This window comes from Rhineura floridana, chromosome 9, assembly GCF_030035675.1.
Source record: "Rhineura floridana isolate rRhiFlo1 chromosome 9, rRhiFlo1.hap2, whole genome shotgun sequence".
In the NCBI taxonomy this organism is placed as follows: domain Eukaryota; kingdom Metazoa; phylum Chordata; class Lepidosauria; order Squamata; family Rhineuridae; genus Rhineura; species Rhineura floridana.
The window spans coordinates 38865123-38889730 of NC_084488.1; the positions used below are offsets into that span (position 1 = coordinate 38865123).

Below are 24608 nucleotides of genomic sequence, written 5' to 3' on the forward strand. Positions count from 1 at the left end.
ACTTTTCATCACCTGTTGTAGCTGAACAATATTAGGGTTTCATCTTTAGGTGCTAGGGAAGAGGGGAATAAAAATAAAACCTTGCTCTGTTTTTATATGTGTATCTATATTCACAGAAGGAAGCTGTCCCCTTGTGAACAGTGCCTGTGAGGGGAATCCATGCCCTGAAGGCACAGAATGTATAGCCGATCCTAGAGAAAGAAAGTACACTTGTGTTTGCCATGGAAGCAACAATGCTCAGTGCCCCAGTAAGTTTTTTAAACTCTTAATTTCTTTTAGCTAAGGCTGCAGCCTTCTCACACAGAAATGCAGTATTGAACCGTATCTGTCTTCTTTTTTAAGTATCAGTTGGACCATCTGTGACTTTTACTGGAAGCAGCTATGTGAAGTATCGCCTCATGGAAAATGAAAACAAGGAGGAAATGAAGCTTACTATGAGACTCAGAACATACTCAACTCATGCGGTTGTCATGTATGCCCGAGGAACAGACTATAGTATTTTAGAGGTGGGTAGCTCCAAATGCTAAAAACCTTTAAGAGTGCATAGTTAAAGGCACAAGTGGCAGTGATGGCCATCAACTTGGATGGCTTTGAAAGAGGATTAAAGAAATCCAGGGAGGAACAGGCAATCAGTGGTTACCAGCCATAATGGCTATGCTCTGCTTCCATAGGCAGGGGTAGTGTGCTTCCACATGCCAGTTGCTGAAAAATGCAGGAGGGGAGAGTACTCAGGGCTTGCGGGCTCCCCATGGGCAACTGGTTGCTCACTGTGAGAATAGAATGCTGGACTAGATAGGTCACTGACATGATCCAGCAGGCTCTTCTTATGTTCAATTGCACAGAAAATTGCTTTGCACTTGCTTTGAAACCTAATTTTCATCTAGATTGTCACAGGCTTAGAAAGAATTATTTAATTCCAATCAATGATATAATGGTTATAATTGAAACATGAGGCTAACACACCCTGTTAATAAGCAGGTAAAAGTCAGTAAATAGTTAGTAAAATATATGAGGCCTTTTACAGTATTGAAAATTGTACAGTATTGTAAATCTTCCAGCTGCCAACGGCATATAGTCAAATATGCCCCAAATTAGTATACAGTATTTTAGAGTAAGAAACATTGTAAAAAGATACATTTTGTGACAGAAAAAAATAGATGAAATATACAAAAGAAAAAGGCTACATCCAGCAATGACTGATGATTGAAAATATATATTTAAGCACCATCCATTTCTCCTGAGGCAAACCCCCTGGACCTTTACATATTCGCAAAGGTTCTGCTGGGTAATCATCATGATCACTTGTACTCCTGGATGAAGAAATAAAGCAAAGTGCTATAATTAGATATGCCAACAGATGATCACCATACATGTGTTCCAAGACACACAAATAAAGTTTTCAACAACATCAACACCCACAGTATTTAACATAATTGGAAACCTCTACTCACTCATATGTATGATAAATACCTTTGCTTTAGAGGATTCTCTACTTATTTGTCACACATATGCTAATATGTAGTGGCCCATAAAGCAGTGCATGCTGCTGTTTCCATCAGCCATCGCCAAGAAGTATTCATGCTACCCTTAAGGAAGCAAGGTGGTTTCACTCTGTATGCTGCAGGTGCTTCTTTCAGCGGTGGCAGCACAAGATAACACCACACTGGGCCATTGTGGCAAATAGATCTGAGGGAAAGTGTGGTTGAGATATAGAGATGTATCTAAAAATCTGAGTTTGTGTTTCCTTTCTTTGCTTAGATCCACCATGGGAGGCTGCAGTACAAATTTGATTGTGGAAGTGGCCCTGGTATTGTGTCTGTGCAGAGCATTCAGATTAATGATGGTCAGTGGCATTCAGTGTCTCTTGAAGTTGATGGAAACTTTGCCAGGCTGATTCTGGACAGGGTACACACTGCATCTAGTATTGCTCCTGGCACTTTAAGGACACTGAACCTAGACAATCATGTATTTTTTGGTGGTCACATTCGGCAGCAGGGCACAAGACATGGAAGGAGCCCACAGGTTAGCAATGGCTTCAGAGGCTGTATGGATTCCATTGTACTTAATGGTCAAGAACTGCCTCTAAACAGCAAGCCACGGAGTTACGCACACATGGAAGAATCTGTGGATGTATCTCCTGGATGTTTACTGACTATTATAGAGGATTGTTCAAGTAGTCCTTGCCAAAATGGGGGCATTTGTAATCCACTACCCAGTGGAGGTAAGTTTTGCTCTTCACGCTTTTGCTTCATGTTATGTAGTGGATACTGTTTTAATGCTTTGGTGGCTGCATTAATAGCATCATAGAATTGAATCATAGAAGCATGTTGGTCTGCACTAAGTTCACCTAATTAAAAATATACCTGAGGCCATTCTCTTCTCTTCCTTGTTTCCACACAAGCTTTCTTCTAGTATAGGTGCAAAATACTGAATTTGTAGATTGCTCCTCACAAGTGTTGTTGAAAAACTTTATTTTGTAGTAGCAGAAAGAATCAAGTAAGCAATTGATTTGAACTCTTATTTACTGTTCATAGGTCTATATTTCATCATTTGTTCATTTTACATCAGAAAAGTAAATGTCACCCCTTACTGAGTCCTTCCAGTGTCAGATGCTTATATTGTTGTCCAAAAATATCAGCACTAACATTTCAAGATTTAAGAATTAAGTTTTCTTTGGGGAATAAAAAATAATTTAAAAATGCTGCTGAGCATAAAATGAAGCTTCATATGTCTAAAATGAAGCTTGTAAACCGCCCAGAGAGCTTCAGCTATGGTGCAGTATACAAATGCAATAAATAAATGTTAGGGAGGACCTCATGAGCCTTCCTTGCATATGACTTCTGTCCTCCTTTTACCATCAGCAGAAACTACAGTCAGGGCCTTTTCAGTGTTGGCTCCAGGCATCTGGGGCATCTTCTCTATAGAAACCTGCTGGAGCCACACACATTCAGCTTCCTGAAAAGCAAGTGAAGATTTTAGCAGATCTTAATTTATCAGTCTTCTAATTGTTATATATTGTTATCATTGGGAGATGGAATATATTACGTTCTTTGGACTATGGGAACATAGTACATGCTTAAATGGCTGCTGCTAATATTGTTATGATTAGCTGTAAATTTGTTGTTGTTACACCAGTAACATATTTTATTATAACTTACTGTCTGGCTGTTTACAACTTCCAAGTAGCAGCTTTGGAATGCTTTCATGCTGTGCTTATCTGTGTTCAAGATAGCTTTTTTTTTTTTGTATGATTTGGGTTTTAAAAGACCCCACAGATTGTTGCTTTCATGCATTACAGAAAATATTATTTTGTTTTAGAGGTGCCCATGGCATGCTTTTTTTAAAAAAAAAATACTTTTTTTACATTACAGGTTATTATTGTAAGTGTGCAGCTTTATTCATGGGCACTCATTGTGATGTAAATGTCAACCCGTGTGCTTCCAACCCTTGCCTTTATGGCGGCACTTGCATTCCTGTCAGTGATGATTTCATCTGCCAGTGCAGGGGACTATACACGGGTCAGAGGTATGGCTTGTTTGCTAACTGTCGAAACAGAATTTTATCTACAGTATTTTTTTCAGATTATATTTTGTCTTCAGAAGAAACCCTTGGTGATTTTTTACATGCATTCTTTGAACCAATTTCACACATTACATTCTCTAAGCGTAGAGATGAGATGATGTATGTGTCTACTTGAAAAGATAAAGGGTGAGTGATGAATGGGGATAGACTTGGGTTTGTAAATACATGTATCATACACATATTGGGTTCTATCCCAGTGGTGACTTTGCACTAACGAAAAACACTTCCACTCACACAAAGCAGGACACCTAATTTTTGTCAAAAAAAAAAAAAAAAAAGCCTACATACTGCTGCCTTCTGGGCCATATTCCATACTGTTCCAGAGAGTCCCTCTGCTTTCAAGAACAAGTTTTCATGGAGGGCATGAAAGACTGCAGTGAGTAGGGGCAATTGGCAAAAGTTGGGTGCCTAGGCTTCCACAACAGACCACCATTGAAAACAGTCCTTAATCACCAGGATACCCAGATTGACTGTTCCTCTTTTTGAGTGTACTATATTACTTTTTTTGCAAACTCAGATTTGTCTTGCATAATGTGTGAAAAGGCCCTTTATATATATGCTGCCATGTCTACTTAGTGACCCGGTCGTGTGAGTATTTGAGCACATGTGCAAACATGGGGGTCAACCCGACATTGAAAGTACCTCAGGTTGTGATCAACACTTGCTGTTTATCATTTAGAAGAAATTTGACAACGTTCCTTTTCTTTTCTAGGTGTCAGATTGGTCCATACTGCAAAGACAACCCATGTAAAAACAGTGGAAAGTGTATTGATAGTTTAGATGGACCTGTTTGTGAATGTGAGGAAGGTTTTCATGGAGACAGGTTGGTAGCTTTGTACTGTTCATAAAGTTTACAAAGGTTAGCATTTTAGCATATAGGAGAAAATAGTTGTGGTGGGGGAATTGGCATGGAATACTGATCATTTTTTAAAATCTAAGCGTATATTTATTTTTGGAGGCTGCAGTATAAACATGGAGTGGTCTTGGAACTGTGTGTCTGCAAAGCATTCAACTCAGTGATGGCCAGTGACATTCGTTGTCAGTTGAAGTTGATGGAAATGATACAAGGGAATACACTGCTTCTGCTATTGCTCTTGTTCTCTGATGACACTGAACTTAGACCACCATGTATTTTTTCAGTATCTTTCTGTTAATTCGATTAATTCCTTTGGGTATAAAGTTCTAAAATAGGTACAAAATTGGGGGGGGAAATCTCTGCTATTGAGGCACGTATTAGAAATGGTAATGGATTTTTTCTTCATTGAACTATACAAGAATATGAAGTCTTCAGAAATACTGTTTGCTAGATAGGGCTGGAGGACATTCCTCAGTAGGGATGACTCCTCCTACTGGTCGTGACAGGCAGGGTCTCAGAGCTTCTCCATCTCCTCTCCTGGGGGAGGAGGAGTCCCTCTCTCCAGACTGGCCCTGCCTGCGGTCAGTGAAGGTTGGGTGTTTATTCTCTCTTCTCTACTCTCAGCACTTCTTCCTTTTGTTTTTTGTTTCTCTTTCTTAGCAGCTTTATTCTCTTCTCTCCTTTCATCTGCCTTACTTACTCCCTGCCTATTTCCCTCCCCTTCCCTGCCTTCACCCCACGGGTCTGGGGCTCGGGAGGTTTGGCTGAACCCGACTGGGTTACCTGGCGTCAGAATGGAGGTCGAAGAAGGGCGGAGCTCGGCTAGCTGCAGCGTAGCAGCAGACAGGAGACTCTCACTTCACAGAGCCGCGTTTCCGCAACGCTCACATTTAGTGGGATTGTGGCTTCTGGCTCCCCCCCCCCGGCTTCTACGGGAAGAACAAGGCTTGCCTTGTCGCCAAAGAGCATCTCTCAGCAGGGGGTTGAGCGGCTCCCACTAAGGTGGCTTGCCTTTGAAGTGACTTCACGCGCTCTTCCCTCAGCGTCAGGGAGTCAAGGCCACCATATAATGGCCTCACCCGCTTCCTTCCCCCCAAGAGCCCTGCCCTGTGGGGGAGGCGAGGGACATAGAGGAGTCATGGCAACCAGTTTTCTCTCCTTCCCTGAGCATAGACAGTGGGGGGATGAATCTCCTAGAAGAAGGTATGGATGCCCCCCCACACACACACTCTCAGTTTCCCAAGTTCATGACTTGGGTTAAAGAGTTTATCACTTCTGAAATCAGTGGTTCTCTCCAATACTTCATTAAACGTAAGAAGCGCAGACACTCGACAAAGCGCTCCCATAGGGGAAAGCGGAGGCGCTTATCCTCCTCCACTGACTCCAGCAGGGAGGATGGTCATGGCAGTTCGCCATCACAACACAGCCATTCCAGGTCCTCTTCCCTTTCCAATCAAGTCTTCAGTCGGGGGGGCTCACCTCATCCACTGCTATAACACAGTTAAGGGAGCACCTATCAGGGATAAGGATCCCCTTGGTTGCAGTGAGCTGGGGGGGATAATGAGGTGCTCCTCCGCCCAGACCCACACAGGCTCCTCACCCTCGATGGCTCAGGCATGGCAGGCACAGTCACCCATGCAGTGCCCTGTCCCACAGGTGGAGCTGTCGGACTCCTACTTGAGCCGGACAGGGAAGAGGGGGAGCGGTCTGGTGACGACATAGTGGTGACCCAGACGCAACCTAGGCTTTTTGCTCCAGAGGTTTTTCAGCCACTCCTATTGAAGGCGTGCAGAGTGCTGCAGCTGCCAGAGACAGAGGGGATGTGAGGCATCCACCCAGTCAGCCTCGGCAGGAGCCATGGACGCGAAGCAGGCTACTGTTCCTTTTCCCCAGGCATTTGATGACGTGTGGGATGCTGAATGGTCATCACCATGCAAATCAAAGCTACCTGGCAAGTGGGCAAAGAAGCATTATGTCTTTGCTGACAGGATCATGGCAAGGCTGCATTTTCCCACAGTGGACCCGCCTATTGCTGACCTTGCAAGTTCTGCAGTGATCCCAACAGAAGGGGAGGGGGGCCCAAGGACCAATGCGATAAGCAAGTTGAAGGGGCTCTTCGCAGGAGTTTTGAAGCAGGTGCGGTCTACTTCAGAGCAGCGGCCACTTCCTCAGTTTTTTCCAGAGCAGTCTTTATGTGGGCTGAAGAGTTGGGTGCACGGAACGATGTCCCAAAATTCGTTACGGATGATTTAAAGAAAATGGTGTATGCCTATGCTCTGTCAGCTGATGCATCCATGGGCGCCCTACAATTTGCGGCACAATCTACGGCTGCCTCCACCATGGCACAACGTAACATTTGGCTCAGGCAGCAGGCAGTAGACGCAGGGTCACGTACTCGCCTCACTGCCCTACCCTTCTCAGGTTCTAAGCTATTTGGTGAGCCCCTCGAGGCTCACTTGGTGGAAACGAGGGACAAAAAGAAAGCACTTCCCATGGCTAAAACAGAGGAACAGAAGGGCAGGCAGAACCATTTTTTTCGTTTCTCAAGGCAGCCTTCTAGATTTCACAGTCAGCATTCCAACAGGCTTCGCTGGGGCAGATAAGACAGACGGGGGGGGCACACTTCCTCCACTAAATCGGGAGGCACCTCCTTCTCGGGGAGGACCCAGAAGGGTGCTTCAAAGGGCCCCTCCTCCTCCTCACTGGTGGTTTCCAGAGGCCTCTCACGGGGTGGGAGCAAGGCTTCTAGAGTCTGCCCCCCCGCTGGAGAGACATCACCTCAGACAAATGGGTGCTGGGCACTCTGTCCATGGGATATGCCGTAGAGTTTGTTCAAATTCCACACAACCGGTTTTGACCCACCCCAAGGTCTCAAAAGCCAGAGAAGCACCTGTGCTACCTGGAAGCTATTCGGCATCTGTTGAACATTCAGGCGATAGAGACTGTAGCTCCCTTGGAAAGGAAATCGGGTCTATTCAAAAATTTGCTTAGTAAACAAAATAAATGGCGATACAAGGGCTATTTTGGATCTCAAATGGGTCAACAGGTGGGTGGCCAGGGAACACTTCAAAATGGAAACCCTTCATTCCATAACTGCAGCCCTAAGAAAAGGGGATTGGCTGGCCTCTGTGGACCTCTCCCAGGCGTATGTACGCATTCCAGTTTGCAGACAGCACAGATGCCTTCTCCGGTTCTCATACAACAACAGACACTTCCAGTACAGGGCTTTGCCCTTTGGCCTTTCCTCAACACCATGGATTTTCACCAAGGTGCTGGTTGCTGTGGTGGCACATCTCAGAACAATGGGGATATGTGTGCATCCCTATCTTGGTGAGAGCACCATCCAGGGACCAGTCACACACAGACACCCATCGCACCGTGGCATGGCTTCGAAGTGAACTTGGAGAAGAGCATGCTGACCCCATCCCAAACTATTCCGCACTTAGAGGTGGTCCTGGGCATGCAACTTTTCCGCATGAGGCTCATCGAAGAAAGGGCTTCAAGACTTCAGCTGCTGCTTCGGGAAGCTGTGTCATCACCAGAAATGGACTTGATGAGTCTAGCCCAGCTCTGGGATCAATGGTCTCAGTGTACGACGTAGTTCAGTGGGCCCAATTTCACTCAAGAACGCTACAACAGATCTTTCTGCCCTACCAGGAGGCAGTTCTTCTACGACACAGACACTTGGCCTCCATTTCTCCGATGATGAGAACAGAGCTCTCCATTGGTGGCTGGACCTCAAAGGTTGGTCCAAGGGGTCAGCCTGGAAGATCCTCCACGCATAATCATGACCTCAGATGCGAGCTTGTACGGATGGGGGACTCACCTGGACCACAGCGTAGTCCATGGTACATGGTCAACAATGGAGGCAGAGCTCAATATAAATGTAGTGGGCCATCATGCTGGGCCTGCAGGCGTTTGCACCAGAGATCAAGGGGAGGCATCTCCTCATATGCAAAAGCTTATGTCAACAGACAAAGGGGCACGAGATCGAAGGGCTTAATGCTCGAGGCGGAGCGGCATCTTGTCTCTGAAGGCTGAACACCTGGCAGGCACAAACAACTTTGTAGTCAACTGGCTCAGCAGAACAGCAATCAAGGAGGTGGAATGGCAGCTGAACCTAGCAGTTTTCCAACAGGTGGTGCACAGGTGGGGAGAACCAGCAGTGGATCTCTTTGCCACACCTGAAAACGCACAGCTAGACAGGTTCTTCACAAGAACACAGTGCCACCAGGCTCAGGGCACAAATGCCCTCATTCTGCAGTGGCCAGAAGGCATCCTGTACACCTTTCCTCCGTTCAGACTGATACAATGCACAATCCAGTGGGTTCGGACATTGAAGGCGGAAATTATTCTCGTGACACCATATTGGCCTCGACGTCCTTGGTTTCCGGACCTGCTGAACATGTCAGTCAAGACACCATGGCAGGTCCCCATTCAACCAGATCTTCTGATTCAGGGCCCAGTCTGCCACCCTCAACCAGAGCTGTTCCGGCTAACAGCTTTGGAGGCTGAGCAGTTGTGGTTGAGCAGCAAGGGATTTAAGGGGAAAGCGCTTGACACACTACTGGCCTCGCGTAGACAGTCCATGAACGGGGTTTACTTGTCCACGTGGAAGGTTTTCTTGTCCTGGTGCTCTGCGAACACGGTGGAACCTTTGTCTCGAGACATCAAGGGCCCCTTGGGGTTTCTCCAGTCGGGCCTAGATAAGGGTCTGAGTGCAGCTACCATCAAGAGACAAGCAGCAGCGCTTAGTAGTATTTTATTAAACCTAGGGGGCCCTCCACTTTCCTCCAACCCATTCCTTAAACATTTTCTAAGAGGGGTGACACTTGTTTCCCTACCAATGATTCACAGGTTTCCAAATTGGAACCTTAACTGGGTGTTGATGGCGTTAACAGGACCGCCATTCGAACCAATGGCTACCTGCCCCCTGAACCTCTTGACATTCAAAACAGTTTTTCTGGTATCTATTACTTCGGCACGCAGAGTTTCCGAGTTAGGGGCATTGTCCACGGACCCTCAACTGTGCACGTTCCACCATGACAAGGTGGTCCTCCGACCAGACCCGGCATTCCTACCTAAAATCAATTCTGTTTTCCATAGGTCCTACCTAAAATCAATTCTGTTTTCCATAGGTCACAGGACTTAGTGGTTCTCCCTTGTTTCTGCCACGCTCCCTCCTGTGCCCAGGAACGCAGGTGGCACTCCCTTGATGTGAGGAGGGCTCTTTGTTTCTACCTAGAACGTACCTTAGAGTTCAGGAGGTCAGAGGCCCTCTTCATGGCCTTCTCTAGGAAATCAAAGGGGTGTAAGGTGACGACCTACACTATCTCGCAGTGGCTCAGAGCAGCTATAGCACATGCATATGAAGCGCTGGGTAAGGATCCCTCATTGGGTACCACAGCACACTCAGTTTGGGGGGAGGGCTCTGCAGTGTTTAAGGGGGGGTTTCCGATAACGAGCAGTGATAGCAGCCAAGATGTATCTTTCCCCACCATCACTATGATGATCTCACAGTGCAGCCTAGCAGAGTTGTCCCAAGTGGATTTGGGCTTTTTTGTCTTGATCTTCTGTGGAAACCCACTACAACTTACTTGATAAGCCCATTGAGGATACAGTTTCTCACATGCACAGCAACTTGGGTGCCACTTTGTCTACAGTACAGTCACTTAATGTGTCCAGTTATTGAGGCCTGAGGATAACTAGGTGCTTAGAAGAATGCATTCTCCTTGACCCAAACCAGAAACTCCACACCAAGCTAGTTCCCCCCAATTATTTTTTAAAAACCCTTCCTCTTATCCACACATCTCACTTTGCCCACCTGCAACTCCCCAGCCGCCACCCCCTCATTGCTACAACAATGTCAGTAGCCCTTGGGGAATTACATTTTTTTCAGGGTTACTTGTAAGACAGTCTAGTGCACTTTGTAATGGGACATCAGGCACAACTGAAGGGGAGGGAAGAAGCCCCCACCTATCCTTCCCCCCTGCTTGTCAGCCAGCAAAGCAGCTTGAGAAGGGGGCAGGAGTAATGCTGTAAGGGACTTGGGGAATTAGGAAGGGAAGGGGATGGGTGGGATAGGGTGACCAGGATTGGCCCATAAGTAAGAACTGTCTGCTACTCCACTCCCAAATAGTTCAGTTTATTTCCAGGGCAGTCTGACTCAAGTCAACAGGAGCTCATCCATCACTAGTGTTGAATAGTATTGTGCTGCCTATAAGCTTAGGGGTGCTGGGTGACATCCACCAGCTTAGGCTAGTGTACCAAAAGAGGTGCATACTCCAGACAAAGTGATTCCCTGGCAATATTAAAGCTAGATTAACTAAGCACATAGAAGAACAAGCCTTGCTGAAGCAGAGCCAGCATGGCTTCTGCAAGGGAAAGTCCTGTCTCAGTAACCTATTAGAATTCTTTGAGAGTGTCAACAAGCATATAGATAGAGGTGATCCAGTGGACATAGTGTACTTAGACTTTCAAAAAGCGTTTGACAAGGTACCTCACCAAAGACTTCTGAGGAAGCTTAGCAGTCATGGAATAAGAGGAGAGGTCCTCTTGTGGATAAGGAATTGGTTAAGAAGCAGAAAGCAGAGAGTAGGAATCAACGGACAGTTCTCCCAATGGAGGGCTGTAGAAAGTGGAGTCCCTCAAGGATCGGTATTGGGACCTGTACTTTTCAACTTGTTCATTAATGACCTAGAATTAGGAGTGAGCAGTGAAGTGGCCAAGTTTGCTGACGACACTAAATTGTTCAGGGTTGTTAAAACAAAAAGGGATTGCGAAGAGCTCCAAAAAGACCTCTCCAAACTGAGTGAATGTGCAGAAAAATGGCAAATGCAATTCAATATAAACAAGTGTAAAATTATGCATATTGGAGCAAAAAATCTTAATTTCACGTATACGCTCATGGGGTCTGAACTGGCGGTGATCGACCAGGAGAGAGACCTCGGGGTTGTAGTGGACAGCACGATGAAAATGTCGACCCAGTGTGCGGCAGCTGTGAAAAAGGCAAATTCCATGCTAGCAATAATTAGGAAAGGTATTGAAAATAAAACAGCCGATATCATAATGCCGTTGTACAAATCTATGGTGCGGCCGCATTTGGAATACTGTGTACAGTTCTGGTCGCCTCATCTCAAAAAGGATATTATAGAGTTGGAAAAGGTTCAGAAGAGGGCAACCAGAATGATCAAGGGGATGGAGCGACTCCCTTACGAGGAAAGGTTGCAGCATTTGGGGTTTTTTAGTTTAGAGAAAAGGCGGGTCAGAGGAGACATGATAGAAGTGTATAAAATTATGCATGGCATTGAGAAAGTGGATAGAGAACAGTTCTTCTCCCTCTCTCATAATACTAGAACTCGTGGACATTCAAAGAAGCTGAATGTTGGAAGATTCAGGACAGACAAAAGGAAGTACTTCTTTACTCAGCGCATAGTTAAACTATGGAATTTGCTCCCACAAGATGCAGTAATGGCCACCAGCTTGGACAGCTTTAAAAGAAGATTAGACAAATTCATGGAGGACAGGGCTATCAATGGCTACTAGCCGTGATGGCTGTGCTGTGCCACCCTAGTCAGAGGCAGCATGCTTCTGAAAACCAGTTGCCGGAAGCCTCAGGAGGGGAGAGTGTTCTTGCACTCGGGTCCTGCTTGCGGGCTTCCCCCAGGCACCTGGTTGGCCACTGTGAGAACAGGATGCTGGACTAGATGGGCCACTGGCCTGATCCAGCAGGCTCTTCTTATGTTCTTATGTTCTTAAGATTGTTTGGAAATCATTGCCAGTTCAAAATAAAACAGCTGGAGTATTAACTAGGACTGGGCAAATGGAACATATCTCACCATCTTAAAAACAGCTGTAAGCGTTCCCAGTTCATTTCTAAACATGATACAAAAGTGTTAGTTTTACTTTTTAAAATCCTAAATGGCTTGTGAATCAAGTACTTTAAGGACCTCCTCGTACCACATGAACCTGCCTGAGAATTAAGTTCATCTTCTGAGGATTTTATCCAGATCCCTTTGCCATTGGTGATGGGGTGGTTGGTGACTGGAGATAGCGTCCTTTCAGTGGTAGCACGTCAATATTGGAACTTTCTGTCCAAGTAGGCTTACCTGACACCAAGTTTAGTTTCCTTTAGCTACCAGGTGAAGTCCTTTTTTATTTGTACAGGCTGTTTACCTCTGTTATGTTTAACACTTAAATTATGTTTAAATTTAACACTTAGACACTGTAACTGCTGTACTGCCCTAAATCATTGTTTTATTTATTTTGGTTTTATTGTTTAAAATGCTTTGCAAACTGCTCTGGGAGACTTTTGGACTGAAAGACGGATGTTAAATGTTACATATTAAATTAAATTAAGCTTCCCTGGTTCTTATAAAAATAGGTACATCCTCTCCTGATTAGCAGCACTAATTTTTGCCACTTTTGCTTTGATGGAGCCATTTTTTTATCTGCACCCTCTCTGTTTTTATAGTAAATGAGAATTCTAGAACTATATAAAACACTTTTTACATGTAATGCATATCTATTAGCATTAAAGGTATGCATATAGTTCCATGTAAATGTTTATAAAAACATGTAGGTGTGGAGGCATAGAGCTTTTATGAGGATAAAAAAAATCTAGGGACAATATATGCTGCCCTAAAGTCCTTGGTGGAAGGACCAAATTTTTAAAAAATAATAATATCAGCAATGATTTTTTTAAAAGGAATGAAAATTGGCACCTGACATTCCAGATTCCAAATGAAAGTAATGCACAGTGTTTTTTAACATGGAAAAATTGTGTGATGCATTTTCCCATTTGTGTATTTATAAACTTGTGATTGTCAATTGTCATTGTTTCTTAACTCCTACTGTTTCTTATCTCTTGCTGTTTAATTACAGATGTTTGACCGATATTGATGAATGCATAGAAAACCCATGTCAGAACGGTGCTCTCTGTGAGAATACATACGGTGCATATCACTGTAATTGCAGCCATGGATTTGGAGGAAAACATTGTGCTGAAGTCCTTAATAAATATGTTTCAACCTCTTGGAACATTAGCTTAGCTGAAGTCATTGGAATTATCATTTTCATAGCAGGAGTCTTCATACTGGTTGGGATTTTTGTTTTCTGTCGCCAATTGATCCGGAAGAATAAGAAGAAAAGCCAGTCAGAACCTGAAGACAAACATCTGGGAACAACAACAGCATTCTTGCAAAGACCATACTTTGATTCAAAACTGAATAAGAACATTTATTCTGACATTCCACCCCAGGTGCCTGTTCGTCCCATTTCATATACTCCAAGCATTCCAAGTGATTCAAGGAACAATCTGGACAGGAACTCTTTTGAGGGTTCCACAATTCCAGAGCATCCAGAGTTTACTACTTTTAATCCAGATTCTGTACATGGCCATAGGAAAGCAGTGGCTGTCTGCAGCGTAGCCCCTAATTTGCCTCCCCCCCCTCCATCCAATTCACCATCCGACAGTGACTCAATACAGAAGCCCAGCTGGGACTTCGATTATGACAGTAAGCTGCCGCTGCCGACACCTTCTATTTGTATTGAAAATGTTTTGCTGACAGGATATTGAGATTTTCACTTTGAAACAAGTGGGTTAGATTCCTAAATATAAAATAAGGTGCCATCAGTAGTCATTTTGAAGTCAAGACAAATGTCAAGTAACATACTACTTTTACCTGTAATATTACTCCAGAAATAATTATTCCCTCTAATAGTAAAACTGGGTGGTCAGGTGACTATCAGCTTGGTAGCAAAATGTGATCTCCACAAAAAAATTGTTGGTATGTGCCTTCAAGTCGATTACAACTTATGGCAACCCTATGAACCAGTGACTTCTAAGAGCATCTGTCATGAACCGCCCTGTTCAGATCCTGTAAATTCAGGTCTGTGGCTTCATTTATGGAATCAATCCATCTCTTGTCTGGCCTTCCTCTTTTTCTACTCTCTTCTGTTTTTCCCCAGCATTATTGTCTTTTCTAGTGAATCAGGTCTTCTCATTATGTGTCCAAAGTATGATAACCTCAGTTTCATCATTTTAGCTTCTAGTGATAGTTCTGATTTAATTTGTTCTAACACCCAATTATTTGTCTTTTTTGCGGTCCATGATATGCGCAACGCTTTCCTCCAACACCACATTTCAAATGAGTTGAGTTTTCTCTTACCCGCCTTTTTCACTGTCCAACTTTCACATCCATATATAGAGATCAGGAATACCATGGTCTGAATGATCCTGACTTTAGTGTTCAGTGATATATCTTTGCATTTGAGGACCTTTTCTAGTTCTCTCATAGCTGCCCTCCCCAGTCCTAACCTTTTTCTGATTTCTTGACTATTGTCCCCATTTTGGTTAATGACTGGCAAAGTATTGGTCCTTGATGAGTTAACATATGGTAAGATCCTTGGTTGTAGAATCTTGAGCGTTACTTTACTTGCATGGGATATTAAAGAAATACTTTGATAATAAATGCATTCCCTGGGATCCCCTTTCTTTGGAATTGGGATATATATTGAACACTTCCAGTCTGTGGGCCATTGTTTTCCATATTTGTTGACAATTTTTTGTCAACATTTGGACAGATTCAGTCTCAGTAACTTGTAACCACTCTATTGGTATTCCATCTGTTCCTGGTGATTTGTTTCTTACAAGTATTTTAAGAGCAGCTTTCACCTCACTTTCTAAAATTTCTGGTTCTTCATCATATGGTTCCTCTGAATGAATCTGTCATCCTTGCATCTCTTTTATAGAGTTCTTCAGTGTATTGCTTCCATCTTCCTTTCATTTCATCTCAGTCAGTCAGTGTGTTCCTCTGTTGATTATTCAACATCCCTACTCTTGGTTTAAATTTCTCTTTCATTTCTCTAATCTTTGGGAATAGGGCTCTTGTTCTACCCTTTTTGTTGTTCTCTTCTATTTCTATACAATAACTATTGTAATAGTTCTCTTTGTCCTTACATACTAGTCGCTGTATTGTTGCATTTAGGGTTCTGACTGTGTTTCTATCTCCTGCTTTTGCTATCCTTCTCTCTTTAACCATTTTAAGAGTTTATTTAGTCATCCATTGAGATCTTTCTCTCTTTTTAACTAGACGTATTGTCTTTTTGCATTCTTCACTGATGTCTCTGACTTCACTCCATCGTTCTTCTGGTTCTCTGTCAACTAAGTTTAAAGCCTCAAATCTGTTCCTTATTTGATCTTTATATTCTTCTGCATGTTATTTACATTGTATTTCAGCATTATGATTGCTTTGTTGTTCTTCTTTAGCTTTACTCTGATTTTTGATATTACCAGTTCATGATCTGTACCGCAGTCTGCTCCTGGTCTTGTTTTCGCAGAAGGTATGGAATTTCTGCATCTTTTGCTACCAATTATATAATCAATTTGATTCCTATATTGACCATTTGGTGATGTCCATGTGTACAGTCATCATTTTGTTGCTCAAAAAATGTGTTTGCAAGAAACAAATTATTGGCTTCACAGAATTCAATAAGTCTCCTGCTTAGTTTCTGTCTCCTAAGCCCCATTTCCCCACAATTCCTAGTTTTTCTCTGTTCCCTACTTTTGAATTCCAGTCCCCCATGATTATCAGCACATCTTGCTTTGGTGTGTGATCAATTTCTTCCTGTACTTCTGTGTAAAATCTCTCCAATTCCTCCTTTTCTGCATTTGCCGTTGGAGCGTAGACTTGGATGATGGTTATGTTAATAGGTTTTCTGTTCAATCTCATTGATATCACTTGCTCAGACCTTGCGTTATAGCTCCTAATTGTTTTTGCTACATCACTTCTCTCTATTAAAGCAACCCCATTTCTTCTTAATTTCTCGTTTCCTGCATAAAATATTTTGTAGTTGCCTGATTGAAAATGTCTCATTTTAATTTACTCACGGCAAGTATTGTAATGTTGATACGTTCTATTTCTTGCTTGTCAATTTCTAACTTTCCCTGGTTCATGCTTCTCACATTCCATGTTCTATTGTATGTGTTGTACAACTCTGAACTCTCCTTCCACATCTATGCACATCAGCCTCTAGGCTTCCTTTCGGCTTTGACCCAGCTGTGTCATTAGTCACAGCACTACTCATACTTGTCCATTGTTCTTCCCCAGTAGCTCATTCAGTGCCTTCTGACCGGAAGGTCTCATTTTCCAGCGCTATTTTGTGTTGCATTTTGGATATTCTGTTCATAAGGTTTTTGTGGTAAGAGGTATTCAGAGGTGGTTTACCATTGCCTTCCTCTGAGTTTGGATTCATCTTAGTCTGGTGTCTCAGCTTTGACCATTCCTCCTTGGGTGTCTCTGCTAGGAGTCTAGCCTGTTGGTCTAGACTCTTGACGGCATTGCTCTCAGCTTCTTCAACATTCTCATACCCCCTCACCACGTTAAGATGTGCATCCTAGAGAGTGTCCCTAAAATTAGAGAGTGGTTTTTACATAATACGAAGATTTCCTATGTATATAGGGTGTGTGTGTGTGTGTATAAACAGGGGGAAAGCCTCAGAGGGAGTGGGAAAGAAGAGTTCTGCTTTCTCTTTCCTACCCACCTGCCCAAAAGGCCTGAAGGGTACTACAACTGTGAATTTTCTAGGGCATCTGCATCAGGCTGGCTAGAGCTCTGAAGAAGAGCACTCGTAGGGGTATGTTACACTGCAGTGTTTTGCTGTAGGTTGCTAATTAAACACTCAAGCTTTTGTCAAGTGTTCATATTTCTAGGCCTATTTTGTGGGGAAATGTTTACTCAGGGTATCCCATTAATTGTTTGTCTGTCTTTCAGCTAAAGTTGTAGATCTTGATTCCTGCCTTTCAAAGAAGCCCCTGGAAGAAAAGGTTTCTCAGCCTTACAGTGCTAGAGAGAGTGTGTCAGAGGTCCAGTCCCTTAGCTCATTTCAATCAGAATCGTGTGATGATAATGGTAGGTAGAACATGCATTGATAATTGTTGTTACTATACCTCCTTGACTACCACCGCTATAGGTACCTTGTATTAATATTACAGATATCAATAGGCATATCATATTATCTCAGGAGTGGCTCACCCAGTGGAGCAGAGCTGCAACTATAACCTCCTGACATCAGCGTCCCTGCCACATGCCAGTAGGGCGAGATGGTGCACTGATGGAGACAATCAGGCATTTTTGCCAGTGCGCCATGCAGCACTGACCTTGCCTCTGCTTCAACCCTCACCCTCCTGGTAAGCAGCAGCAATGCTTCTGCTGGAAGGCTGTTTCTGCTGCTCTGCTGTCCCTGGGTAAGCTTCTCCTGTATTGTGTATGACTGTATTATGAGTTACAAATGTCATCGGCTGGCTCTGTAGAGCATTTAAACTTGCAGCCGTTACCTTTTCATGTGTTATGTGAAGCTAATTGTGTTCAGATAAAGTATTCCTCTTACTAAATGGTCATAATCGGGTTATAAATATTGGAGGTATGGAATGTTGCGAAGTTTTAAAATGTCTGAAACTGGATTACAGCTTCATTTGTTTCCTCTTTTTCTTTGCTGCTGCCTCAGCTCCCATATGGATCAGAGCAGTACTGAGTGAAAGCAGAGTATGAGGGACTTGCTTGTAAGTCTGATTATATTAGTAATGAAGGAAGTTGTCCAACAGGGCTTTTAGTGTAACTGTGTCGCTATCTGGCTTATGCCACACTAAGGAGTTAATGTATGCCAAATCTCTGTGCATGAAAAACATTCCGCTTCATAGAATCAGACCCTATTCTATAATCAGTGCAAGGGAAACATTCTGAAAGAGGCCCTGACCTATCAAAAATACTAAGTGAATTAACTTTTTAAACTATCTTGATTTGACCTTCGTTAGGTTATTATTTCATTTAAATTACTTTAAAACCTTATGTTTAATTTCTATTTTTAATTACTAAGCTTAGGAAACTATTTGGCCATGATTTTAAAATGCATAGTATTTTTCTCATATTCAGTTTAGATGTGCTGTCCACTTATTTCAGTGTATTAATTTGTTTGTGGTCTCAACGTAAAACTTCCTTTTATTACTTAACAAAAAAAGTAAGCTTTTATTGATCACCAGCACTTTTGCTGAATTGTGTGTGTGTATGTGCGTGTGTTAAATGTATGTGTGTTAGTGGTTTTTCAGTATGTGGTAAAAGGAACTTTTTAAAAGTTGTAGAATAGAAGTAGCATTTTGCAACATTTTTACTTTTTGCACAGTAGCAACTAGTACACACCATTCTCTTCTCTATGGCTGGTTGCAAGTTCCCAGTATGTTAGTATGATGCAGAGTGAAAAGAAAAGAATGCAAAGAGTAAATGTCAGAATTGAGTCACTGCTGAAAATACCGTGCAGATATTAGCTTGCCAGTTCTCTGCTCATCTCATTAGTTAGAGAACTGTGATTGATTGATTGATTGAGTGAGTGAGTGAGTGATTGATACATTTATGTGCCACTCTTCTACCCTTCAGTAGAGCACTCGGGGCAGCTCACAATAAAATCATACTCAAAAAACCCCAAAAAAACATTAAAATGGATAAAAACACAGTAAAGAAATCTAGGGGTGTGATATTAAAAGGGAACTAAAGAGGTGAAACTAAAGGGGGGGGAATAAATTCAGTTTCAGGCTGTCCCTTCAGTCCCTGCTGCCAACTATTTGGCTGGCTATTTCATACCTTTCACTCCCTGTCTTTTCTTGTCACATTCCCTGGCCTCTGTATCTGCATTTTTAATCCACCCTCTTTCTTTCATCCCACTTCCTCCAGCAACCTGCAGGCTGGGCTCTGAATGAACTTTTTGCTCCACTTTGTCCTCACTCAGCTGCTTCTCTCTCTCCCTCTCTCTCCCTCTCTCCCCCCCCATTTAAATTTTCTGATGCTGATGCCCTAGAAAATTTAGCGTGTTTATTTTGCTTGCATTTAGTAAACAAAGGTAAAAACTTTGAACCTGTCTGGCTTGCCTAATGTTCATTTGCAATTGTTACTAATGAACTTTGGGGGGGGAAAGCATTGGAAAAAATTCTGCCCTGCAGAATTGAACCTGCCTCATGGTGGTTCTTTGTACACAACCTCTGCCTTACCCTATGAAATAACCTCAATCCCACCTTGTAAAAACAGCAGGGAATTCCTCTTTTTCATTTTTTTTATCCCCTTCACCTATCCTTTTCTCTGATCCTTCAGCTTGCCTGTTCTTTCACAAGCCTCACATAAGATTTGCCCAACATTCCTTTGGTTTTGCCCTCATGGAAGCTGGATTATTTGCCAGCGTTCTGTTTATTTCTCCTTGTTAGAATATTTGTGAACATCTCATGCTCTGGCTGTAGGCAGTGAATGGGTGTTTGTAGGCAAGCAGGTGAGAAGCAGCATGGGCTTTCAGAAGACATATACCCATAAAACAGATTCCATTTGCAGAATTGAGATGTAATTTCCAGTTTCAGCAAATTTGAATCTACCACCAGCAATCCTTTAAAAACTCATTTCTTGTTTCAGTAGATCTGAAGATGATACACACAATGTGACTGAGGGCTAATTTACACTTTACTTTCTTAGTTAAAATAAATAAATGCAGGTGCAGTGTATCCACTGTGAATGGTGCATGCCCATTTAAATGAATCCTTTTCTCTAACAACAAGAAAAGAACAGCAGCAACACAATCTATATGTGTCATTCACAACTGGCATAACGTGCATATATGTTGTAACTGAGTATCCATTCCCAGACACTAAAAGTAAAGTATGAATGAGCACTGATGATTGCTAAAATGTATGGGCATGTCAATCTTTGCCATCCATTTATAGTCCTAATGATCCTTCAAACTATTCATGTAGAGATATTTACAAAGTCTAGAGTATATTCAGCACAGCAGAGAGACAAAAGCTTTGAATGTTCTGAATATGTATTTCCAGTCAAAACAAAATGTCATTGGTGCCAGTCTGGTTATCAATGTAAAGAATATGTTCCTAATCCCACTTAAAATGTTGTGTCTTTGTGTGTAATTCTTAGAGGATTTTAAGGCATTATTTTTATGTTTATTGGCTTTTATATGTTTTTGAAACTGCTGCTGCTAATTATAAGTTTGTTTGTTTTAATTTGATCCTCCTATACTTCTTACAAGCTTCCCTAGCGACTGTAATACACCTTGTCAATGCTGATGTTGACTCGGTGGGAAAAGAAGGTATATAGTTTTCACTTTTATTTACTGTCTGGGCAGAGCATTGCTTGCATGTGTTTCTCTTCTAGTAATTTTGTTAATAAATTGGAGGCATTAAAAGATGGTCCTATATACATTATTGTTTGCTTTATTACTAGAAGTGTACCAGATGTGTACTTAATGTCTTTGTGTATACTTCATATATTCATAAATATACACACATATGGATGTTTAACATATTCCCATATTGTTCTGGCTCCATTTTCAAAGAGGCTACCTCTACATGTATTCATGCACAAGGACATTCTAATGTTAAAACAGCATTAAATCCTGGTGTGTTAATAGTAACATTTTGCACAAACCACAAGAAAAATGTGTTGTGCGAGCTCCACTCTGAAAAGAATGAGAGTTGTTCGGCTACACCAGGGATTACCTACCTGGCACCCGTGGGTACCAGGTTAGTGACTCTCGTGAGGTTTTTTAGTATTTTTTTTAATGGCAGGCACTCCCTTCACCAGTGGAGAGACTTTTCTGAATGCGTATAGGGGTGTGCTCGTGAGGGGGGGTGAGAGAGAGATGTATGTATGGTCTTTGTGGGAGGGAGGGAGGGAAGGTATGTATGTGTGGTCTGTGAGAAGGAAAGATGTATGCAGTATATGTGTAGAGGGGCGGGATGGTATGTTTGTATGTTGTCTGAGAGAGGGAGTTTGTGTGACTGTGTATATGTGAAGTGTGTGTGAGAGAGAGATGTATGTGTGTGGTGGCTGTGTTGTATGTGCTAGAGTGTGTGGTGTGGCCACCTTGTATATTTTTCCTGGTACTGTGGAATGCTCCCTGTTGCTACTAAACAGCAACAGCATGGTTGTTGCTGAGGGGGTTCAATCCTGTGTGATCCCCACAAACAGGACCAGCAGGACATAGAGGTTGGGGTGGCGGGCATCAGTGTCTGTACTCTAATTGTGTGTTATGGCGTGCCCCTCCCCATGGCAGCCATTTTGTAACTGATGCCCACAGCACTTTCTCAAAATTCAAATTGTGCCTGCTGATCCAAAAAGATTGGCAACCCCCAAGCTACACTGTTATGGAACTCTCATATTAATGTGACTCATGCAGGGCAGGACCATGAGGGACTCCGCTTATGATTCACTGAGATCAGAATACCTCCAGAATATATCTGATACATCTTTGGGCAGGTCCCTGTCTCTCAGCCTCATTTCCCATGTTCAAACAGTAGAAATATATATTGTAGGGCCAAGTTGTTCATTGCAGCACAATTCCCCCCTCTCTTGTGAACAGTGCTTCACAAATATCAGAGCTACCACTCAGATCACAAGGCGTTCATTTTGTGACCACCATAGACATGAACTGTCCCATGCAACGTCATGAAGGTGAATGAGAAAAGCATCAAAAAACACTCTGCACCCTAGGACATGCTATATGCAGTACTATTTTTTAAAATAAATAAATAAATAAATCTCTTGCAACATTTAAATCATAAAAACCCTGTAGGTCTTGCCCAACCAGAAGGGAAAACAAAGCAATTCTATTTGCAATATTGCTTTTCCCCTTCAGCTAAGGTACTAGAGGTGGGCAATTGACAATGCTGTGGCACAGCTGTTCAAATTGAAGTCAGTCTATTGTGGCTGGTTAGTTGAACGAAAGCAGAAAGCTGGTTTGGTGTAGTGCTTAACAGCATGAGCTATAAGCAGGGATGTCTCCAGTTCAAATTTCAGGTCAGCCACCAATTTGGTGGCTGGTCACTAGCACTCCAAATAAGCCACTGTCCCCTTCTATAATGATGATAATTATATGACTTACTTTACAGGGTTTGTACAGATTACTGGATGTATTCAAAGTGATTCAAACACACAGAACAAGCGTTATATAAATACTGTAATCTTTTCTAACATATACTAAAAAAATGTTGATCATCAGACAGATTTAGTCCTTCTGTGGCTGCAAATAGTTCCACTAATTCCAGCCTCTGTAAAGTTTTCATTCATGCCCAACTCATGCCATAACTTCTCCTCTGCATACAGTGCTCCTTTTCATGTGGTATACATGTTCTCTGTGATAGACTACAAAAACAGCATAGTCAAGAATTTAAAGTTTTGCAAATATTCATCTCTTTTTAACCTGCATATGCACTAGGAAGGAGAGTGCTTCACCCACTCTGATGAAAATGCTCCTTGAATCAGCTTCTATGCATACATGTACATCTTATGTATTAGTGGGTGGGAAAAGGCATCCACTTTCTTTGTGGTAACTGCTTAAAATCTACCCACAGTTAAGATTATGTTTTCTTCTTTTGAGAAGATAATCTGAACTGGGTGGATAGACCGCTAGTAGTCAAGACTTCTACATTTCCCTGGATATATTCAAGGTGACTAACAGTGTGACTGAACCCTAAAAATGATCATTATCCATTTGTTTAGAACCACTGTGTCAGACTTCTTAAGTAGCAAGAACAAGTAGTTGTCTATCCAATAAAAGTTGTACTGAGTGTCCATTGTTCTTTTAGGGTCAAGCTGGATAAAACACAAAATTGTAAAAAATAAAATTATGACATCTGGATATAGGCTACAACATTATCTTTATGTAGATGACCAAAAGCAACAGTTTTGACATCCTTTATCATGCATTATAAATTAGCTTTATTTGTTAATATAGCTCCATCAGTGTACATGGAGTTTTAATAGAGTAGAAGAGGATATATTCCTGCCTTAGATGAGTTTATAATATAACATTTGACATCATGGAAACCAACAGAGGAAGAGGAGGGAAATGGAGACATGGAAAGAAACCTCGTTCAGTTTTACATGCTTAGGCTTGGTTGCAAGTGGGCATTTGGAGCAACATCAAGGTCTAGACAACAAGGGGAGATTAAGATGTATTCTGCTGGGCCCAGGGTATGGTCTGAAGGCTCATGAGGCAACCACTGCCTGAAGCTAAGCAGGTCTGGGTCTGGTCAATGCCTGGATGAGAACACATGTATGCCGCCTTGAGTTCCTTGATGAAAGAAAGGCGGGATGTTAAATGTAAGAAAAATAATTAAAAATATTTAGTAATAGTGAATTCATTTTCCAAGTGCCAATCCTTAGGTAGCCAACATGGAACCTGCCACAGGGAAAATGGGGAGGTATCTGCAGTTTTGGAGGAAGCCAAGGTTTGCAGCAATACAAAACATCTTTGGGGAGGGGCAATGAGGTTGGTGGGGACTGCTCAATAAGGACTGGGCATGCTTGGTGGACACGGAATGCTGAATGACTCGAATCTGTGGAAATGAGAATGGAATGGAGTATCATGGGGAAAGGGTGTGGCTGGCTGGCTGGAATCCTCAGCAGGAACCTTCCACACTGCAGCATTTTGTTGGCAGGTGGCACTTGTAAACTCCAAAAGCAAGTCTCAAATCCACTGTGCTTCACCCAGTAATATCTAAATCCATGGAATACCTATATAGTCAACTTCTCCCCCCCAATTGATTTATTATTTGAAAAAATATCATTAATTACATTTATTAGTTGCAATTTTGCACTAAGAGCAACTTACACAGTAAAAATAACATAACAACATTAAAATCAGATATAAAGAGCAATAAGCAAAAACTAAAATACTCATCTGACAATTTATTTAAAAAGAACAAGATCTACCCACCTCATGTAAAGGATTATTAATGCAAGGAATTTCAACACTATCAGTAATTTTATACATAATCTATATTAGAATCATCAATTCATAAGGTGTTTAGACACCAGTGATTTGAACTGACCATCAGGGGTCACTACTTAATGAAAAGCCTTGGTTTAATCTGTGAATAGCAGATTAATAAATCTTATTTTACTGAACTATTAATCTGATTAATCATTGGGGGGGCATAGCTTCACAGTTATTAGACAGCTTCATCATCTCTAAAACACGCTATTTTGGTAATCTGTTTAGGTGTTAGACCTTGCTTTAATAATAACAGAAAATCTATAATTAGTTGTAAGGATACCAAACAATGCAGGCATTGAACCCTGTCAAACAAGCCATATTCTATCAAACATTTGTCTGCACAATTGAG

General features: G+C 42.3%; 1 protein-coding gene across 9 annotated transcripts in view; it reads left to right on the plus strand.

The window, feature by feature from the left end:
- The window catches only part of FAT1 (FAT atypical cadherin 1), a 168145-nt gene that overhangs the window by 140600 nt on the left and 2937 nt on the right, over positions 1-24608 (plus strand). For all 9 annotated transcript variants that reach the window (XM_061585088.1, XM_061585090.1, XM_061585091.1 and 6 more), the window contains 7 exons: positions 117-248; positions 343-506; positions 1759-2221; positions 3372-3525; positions 4295-4405; positions 13322-13953; positions 17212-17349. In XM_061585088.1, the coding sequence (XP_061441072.1) occupies positions 117-248; positions 343-506; positions 1759-2221; positions 3372-3525; positions 4295-4405; positions 13322-13953; positions 17212-17349 (1794 nt within the window). The remainder of the gene's footprint in view (positions 1-116; positions 249-342; positions 507-1758; positions 2222-3371; positions 3526-4294; positions 4406-13321; positions 13954-17211; positions 17350-24608) is intronic.